Source organism: Erythranthe guttata, chromosome 4 (genome assembly GCF_056151865.1).
Source record: "Erythranthe guttata isolate IM_541 chromosome 4, IM_541, whole genome shotgun sequence".
In the NCBI taxonomy this organism is placed as follows: Eukaryota; Viridiplantae; Streptophyta; class Magnoliopsida; order Lamiales; family Phrymaceae; genus Erythranthe; species Erythranthe guttata.
Genome location: NC_142536.1, coordinates 4,855,406 through 4,862,437, shown reverse-complemented (window position 1 = coordinate 4,862,437; position 7,032 = coordinate 4,855,406). Strand labels below are relative to the sequence as shown.

Genomic DNA, 7,032 nt, shown 5'->3' with positions numbered 1-7,032 from the left:
GGTTAGTAAAATCTTCAACTCATTGTTTTAGATCATCAATTTTAAAACAGTTAAAATTTGGTATCAAATGTGATATTTGTAAAAAGAATGCGAGGCTCTCGTTCTCTGGTCTCACGAGTATTTGATGGAACAATGTAAATTACGGTGACGCAATAGCTCGTTAGGGTAGCGAACATTGTTCTGGTGTCGATTATTGGAGTTGAAATTTCTACACTGCGACTTCCAATACTCGATCTGAGGATATTACACTAATTTACCACCCTGTAACCAGTTGAGCTATACATATACCGGCTGTATAATTTTTCAAGTATTTACTAATTTTGACTTTCCTCGGAGAAAACAAGGATTTAAAGAGGACTGTAATAGTTAAGTAAATGCAGGGGGAAGTAAATTAACCTTAATTAAATGAGAAAGAAAAACCATGAAGACGACCTTGTCTGTAAAAATTCAGAGAGAGAGAGAGACACAGAACTGAAACCAATTTACACCCCATTTCTCTCTCCACAAATGTAAGTCCATTTTTTTGCTCTTACTTCCACACACACACACACACAGTCACCACACTGTTCTTTTTTTTCAAGAATCACCATAACCATAAAGAAGTGATTCTTTTTTTTTCTTATATAATTTTGATCTGGGTTTTTTTTCTCTTTCTTCTGTAATGTTAATCTCATATCTCATAAGCATGTGACATCTCTTTCACACACACACACACACACACACACACACAGAGAGAGAAACAGTGAGCCCCCCTGTAAAAAAAGTGCTTATCTTTATTTCTTGGGTGTCATCTTCTTGTTATGATTGTCATTGTTGTTTAGCTGTTCTGATGTGAAACAAGGGACCAAAAAAAGACACAAAGACAGCAAAAATAAACCCCCCCATTACTCTTTCCCAATCTTACTTGCATTTTTTTTTTCTTTCTGAGTACACATATTTGCAGTGGATTAGTGTGTGTGTGTGTGTGCTGATTGGGTTGTTTGGGGGTTTTCTATTTTTGGTAAAGATTTTGACTTTGTGAAGAAACTTCAACTCTAGCATCATCTCAATGATTTTCTTGATCAGTTCTTGATTTTCTTTAGTGTGGGAAAAAAAATAGAAAACCAATCTTGATTTTAGGAAGGAATCTCAATTCCACTTTTCCCAGCATTCCAATTATTGGAATTAGCAACCAAAAAAACAAAAAGGGTAGAGAGAGAGAGAGAGAGAGAGAGAGAGAGAGAGAGAGAGAGAGAGAGATATGATTTTGGATCTGTTAAAAAGAAGAACAAAAGCTAGTGCTTGAAGAGGAGAGTGGGTATTTTATTCATTTTTTTATTTATTTTATTTTTATTTTTACTTTTGCTTTTCGAGGGAAGATATAATGAGTAGAGAATCGAAGAAAATGGTAAAACCGGACAAGGGTTGTGATGGAGCTGAGAAGGTTGTTGTGGCTGTTAAGGCAGCAAAGGAGATTCCTAAGACTGCTTTGATTTGGGCACTAACTCATGTCGTCCAGCCTGGCGATTGCATTACCCTTCTCGTGGTCGTCTCTTCACACACCTCCGGTAAGCTTCGTTTCTTAGCCGTTTGTTCGAACTTTCATCGAGCTTTCGTACTTGTGTTTTAGTTTAGTGTGGTAAACAATCAAAACAGAGCTTTATTTCAGCCTAGTTTCATAGCTTATCGAACGAACAATCTTGAATCGAGTATCGAGTAAATTTTGTTTATTTTTTTATTCAGGTAGAAAATTTTGGGGATTTCCGAGATTTGCGGGAGATTGTGCAAGCGGACATAGGAGGTCACAATCTGGTACGAGTGCGGATCAGAAATTCGACATAACAGATTATTGCTCTCAGATGATTCTTCAGCTTCACGAGGTTTACGATCCTAATAAAGTGAGTACATACATACATACATACATACATACATTCTTGTTAAAATTTTAGACTCAACACAAAAAAATGCCGATCTTACGGTTTTTTCGTAATATTTTTCAGATCAACGTGAAGATAAAAATCGTGTCGGGGACCCCACCTGGATCCGTTGCTGCCGAGGCGAAGAAAAATCGAGCCAGTTGGGTCGTTTTGGACAAGTAATTATCTCGTTTGTTTGTCACTAAATTAAAATTACTCTGAGATGGAGGCCTAATTGTATATTTAAAAAATATCATGCAGACATCTTAAACCCGAGGAAAAGCGGTGCATGGAAGAGCTGCAATGCAACGTCGTCGTTATGAAGCGCTCTCAACCTAAAGTTCTCCGATTAAATTTAGTTGGGTCGCCCAAAACCGAACCGGATTCGACGAATTCCGATAATAATAATAAAAATAATGATCAGACGAAAAAACAAGAACTCGGAAAAGCTGATAGTTCTTCGAATCCATCATCAACGCGGGCCCCACTAGTGACCCCGTCGAGCAGCCCCGAGGCATTCACCGCAACAGAAGCCGGAACCTCGTCTGTCTCGAGCTCCGATCCCGGAACTTCACCTTTCTTCATCACACAAGCAACAAATACTAATAGCAACAACGTTTTCAAGAAAGCCGAAAATTTAGCGACGAAATTACAAAATCGAGGCATTGACCATCATCACGAAGAATCCAGTTCCGACAGTGACACGGAAACGAACTTGTCGTCTCTCTCTTCGAGCTTTAGATCTAATCTTGATTTCACGGGCGATTTGAGAGAGGCAATTTCTCTCTCTAGAGCAGGGGGGCCACCGCCGCTGGGTCCACCTCCTTTGTGCTCGATATGCCAGCACAAAGCGCCCGTGTTTGGGAAGCCGCCTAGGTGGTTCGCTTACGCTGAGCTGGCGCTAGCGACGGATGGGTTTTCAGAGGCAAACTTTTTGGCCGAGGGCGGGTTCGGTTGTGTGCACCGTGGGGCCCTCCCGGACGGGCGGGCGATTGCCGTGAAGCAGCACAAGCTAGCGAGCTCGCAAGGCGATCGGGAATTTTGCTCGGAAGTCGAGGTTTTGAGCTGCGCTCAGCACCGTAATGTTGTTATGTTGATCGGTTTTTGCATCGAGGATGGTAGGAGGTTGTTGGTGTATGAGTACATATGCAACGGAAGTCTCGATTCACATCTCTACGGTATGATCAAGCTGCGGCCCCCCACAGCTCCATTCCGTAATAACTGTCATTTAAATCTTTTTTGCGCACGTGTTGAGAAAGTTTTTAAATATGGTCGAATTTTTGGGGAAAAAATGCGTTAAAAAGACTGAAATAGCCTTTACTATTTAATGAGGTTATAAGAGAGAGAATCTTTAATAGAGCTCGGTTAATAAGGGTAAACCAGTAAAAAGAAATGCATTTGAATTTTGGATCATTATTGGAACTCTAGAATGACAGATAATATGGAGCAAAATAGATTCTCTAATGGTTCATCTTATAATTTACAGGGCGAAATCCGGATATACTATATTGGGGGGCAAGGCAAAAAATAGCGGTTGGGGCGGCACGAGGATTGAGGTATCTTCACGAAGAATGCAGAGTCGGTTGCATTGTGCATCGAGACATGCGCCCCAACAACATTCTCATCACCCACGATTTCGAACCCTTGGTACAAATTAATCATCTACATTATATTTTTCAAATATTAAAAGAGTCAATACTATATATGTTTTCTTTATGATAATAATTGCTTTATTTGTTTCTTTTTTGTTTTGGCAAGGTGGGAGACTTTGGTCTAGCTCGGTGGCAACCCGATGGAGAAACCGGAGTCGAGACCCGAGTTATCGGAACGTTCGGGTAAATTTCCACTCACCTCACCCAACACTAAAAATTCAATAACAAAAAAAAATAAAAATTAAAAACTACAATGTTTCGTTTAGGTATTTAGCACCCGAGTACGCGCAAAGCGGCCAGGTCACAGAAAAAGCCGACGTTTACTCGTTTGGAGTTGTGCTTGTGGAGCTATTTACGGGACGAAAAGCGGTGGATCTCAATAGGCCTAAGGGGCAGCAGTGTCTTACAGAATGGGTATAAATCAATCTCGAAATGCTAAGAATTATTATGTTTAATTAATTACCAGAGCTAGGGGCAGTATAGTAAAATCGTTTTTCGTGATTTTTTTTTTTTTTTTGGATATAGGCTCGGCCATTGTTGGAAGCTTATGCGATTGATGAACTGGTTGATCCACGATTGAGAAGTAACTACTCGGAGAACGAAGCTTATTGCATGGTGCATGCCGCTTCTTTGTGCTTACGTAGGGATCCTCAGACGAGGCCTCGTATGTCTCAGGTAAGAAAATTATTTAATTAATTAATTAATTAAAATGTTGCATTATTAATGTAAGATTGATTATAATAAGTTTATATCTGCAATTTTGTGTTGCTATAATTAATATCAATAGGTTCTTAGAATACTAGAAGGCGACGTGGTGGATTCCGGTCAAATGTCGACGCCTGAGGTTGATGTGGGAAGCCGGAGTGGAAGAATCCGGTCAGATCATCAGCTACAAAAAGGCGGCTCCACCATCGGAAGTGAGTCGTTCCGGCGGTTTAGGTCGAAGCTTTCGCTGTACTCGAGATAAATTTCAGGGATGTAGATTTTGCTCTGCTTTTTGTGGGCCTTATAAAACTCGGTCCAGAAATTCGAAGCTGGACAGAAAATATTTTAAACCCGGCCTAAGTTACTTTACGTTGTACAAAATTAGTGGTTGATTAAGTTTTTCTAATTACTTAATTATTTAATGAAATATAATTATTTGGTTAAAATTTAGTGAAAAAGGAAAAAAAGTTCAACTAATAATTTTAAAATTCATTAATTTATTCTAATGATGTTTAAATCATTTTAATTTGAACCATATTTTAAATTATTATTATTATGGATTAAAAAAATTTACTTAATTAAAAAGAATTTGATGAAAAGAGGAGATTTACAATTATGATATGATGTACTACTACCAAAATTTAATTATCATTCAATTATAATCAACTTTCAAAGCATTTGCCAAACTCACCTAATTTTCAAAGTTGTAATTAAATCGATTTTAGGGGTAAAATCGTAATTTAGAATCATATTTTCAACTTTTCAATTTCCCACACTTTTTTCCCGCAGAAGAATCTTCAGAAAGAAAGCTGCATTTCCAAAAAAAAAAAACAATACTAAATAATAAAATGCATCTGAAAAGAGATTTTAATAAAAATATTATTAATTAAATTTAAATATACTTTATTTTATTCAAAGGAAAAACAGAGAAAAAAAAATTAGTATGAAGATCGAGAGGAAGAAGATGGACCAGCAGCCTCCTCGTCAATGGACAAATCGTCGGTCTTCCTCATTGCGCCGTGGATCAGAACCGCCGCTACTCCGGTGAGCATCGCCCCGACGATGTTGCTGACGGCGTTAGTGAGCATCAGGACGGCGATGGTCGCCGCCGCCAGCGCGGCCAGGACCACACTATCGGAAACCGTCCGGCCGAAGAGCGCCAGCGGCTTGTCGCGGAGGAAGTAGAGGAACAGCCACGCCGCCATCATCGCGGCGAGGACGACGAGCGAGATCGGGTGCCACAGGAGGCTGAGGAACAGGATCGCGAGGACGCCGACGGCGTAGTTCATGCGGAAGTAGGCGGCGTTCGTCCCCACGCGCGCCGCCGCGTCGGCGAGGGACGTCGGGATGCCGAAGCGGTGGGAATCGAACATCTCCCGCCATGGGCGGCAGGTGCCGAGGCCGGCCGTGATGGTCTCCCTGGCGCGTGAGATGTACTCGAGATTCACGGCGGGGGTGCCGGAGGCGGGGAATGATGACGTGGGGATAGTGCCGTAAGTAGTCATTTTTTTTTGGTCAGGCCACCGGAATTCGAAACGGCGGCTGATTGTTTTGTGATTGGTGGCGGTGCGAAATTGGGAATGGGAAATCTGCAACTGTTGTAGGGTTCTGGAATTTGGGTGTTTATTTAATATATATTATTATATTATTATTATTATTATATTATATATGCGCAGGAGAAGAAGTTGAGGGACGGTGTTAATGGAGAACGTGAAGTCTAGTATCTGGATTAAACGAATGTGTATATATAAATACTATGCTTAAAAAATATGATAAAAAATCTAGGCTTAAAAAATAATAATAGCGCTTTTAATTATGCATGATTTATTGCGTTTCGAAGGTGCGAAGTGATGTTAATTTGTTTTGATAGTTCAAAGTACCAAAATGGTATATTTCAAGAATGCAAAGTGGGATTACACAGATAAAAAACTACTAAAAATAATCCTACATAGTTAACAAGCTCATTTAATATATTAAGCCTTGTTTGACTGTCAATAATTCAGTGTTACTAACTAAATCCAAGAACTAACTAACACATTCTGAAGCCCGCATTCAAATGGTATCATCTAATTAAATTAGAAGTTACACTATCCTCCAACTAATTTATATAATTCCTCCGTTCCATAATATCTGTCACTTTTAAGAATTTTTTTTGTTCCATATTATTTGTTACTTTAGAATTCCAACAGTGCATTAATTACATATTTTTCAATTATGTCTTTATTAACTCTTCAACACTCTCTCTGCATTAATCAATAAATAAGGGTATTTTGATATAACAATATATATTTTCCTAAAATCAATACATATTTATTGAGTTTCTTAAGATTTGTGCAAATGTGAAAAACGACTATTATTTAGGAATGGAGGGAATATACAGTTACTAAAAGAGACGATTATATCCCTATAATGAAATGGTATAAATAAATATCACATCTGCATGGGTTAGCAATTTCGCAAAAATATTCACCGGAATCAAAAAGAATTCGTGAAAAATCACACCGTAAGGAAGTCAGCGTAAAACGGAAACCGTCAAAATTTTTTTGATAATTACAGATGGGTGGGGATGGTTTCATAATTTAGCCTAACTTCAGGAAGTTTTCGTAATTTAGCCTCGCACATAACTATTGTTATTTTTTTATAAAAAGAAAATAAATATTGTTAAATTAGAGAACTTTAAGAAACAACATAATGCAACAACTGGAGAAACCTTTCTATCACGTGGGCACGCTAAAGACTGTCAAATGCACAACTACCTAATAATTAGATTTAGATACCTT

At 38.7% G+C, this 7,032-nt stretch overlaps 1 protein-coding gene and 1 pseudogene across 5 annotated transcripts; one reads left to right on the top strand and one right to left on the bottom strand.

Moving 5' to 3' along the window:
- Positions 1–354: 354 nt before the first annotated feature.
- Positions 355–4,698, top strand: LOC105960737 (inactive protein kinase SELMODRAFT_444075). 4 transcript variants are annotated; one of them, XM_012985896.2, is made up of 10 exons: positions 355–509; positions 1,359–1,547; positions 1,723–1,877; positions 1,980–2,074; positions 2,157–3,073; positions 3,382–3,542; positions 3,654–3,730; positions 3,814–3,961; positions 4,073–4,222; positions 4,335–4,698. In XM_012985896.2, exons 2-10 carry the CDS (start codon positions 1,364–1,366, stop codon positions 4,512–4,514), a joined length of 2,067 nt encoding a protein of 688 aa, XP_012841350.2. In that variant the 5' UTR covers positions 355–509; positions 1,359–1,363; the 3' UTR covers positions 4,515–4,698. The 4 variants fall into 4 exon arrangements, with proteins under 4 accessions (XP_012841350.2, XP_088672724.1, XP_088672725.1 ...); XM_088816598.1 differs by having other exon boundaries at positions 381–687; positions 952–1,547; XM_088816599.1 differs by lacking the exon at positions 355–509 and adding an exon at positions 512–658 and having other exon boundaries at positions 952–1,547.
- A 350-nt stretch (positions 4,699–5,048) lies between these two features.
- LOC105962280 (PRA1 family protein F3 pseudogene) lies at positions 5,049–5,909 on the bottom strand (annotated as a pseudogene). The gene has a single exon (XR_016030763.1). The product of XR_016030763.1 is annotated as a PRA1 family protein F3 pseudogene (transcript).
- Between the last annotated feature and the right edge of the window lie 1,123 nt (positions 5,910–7,032).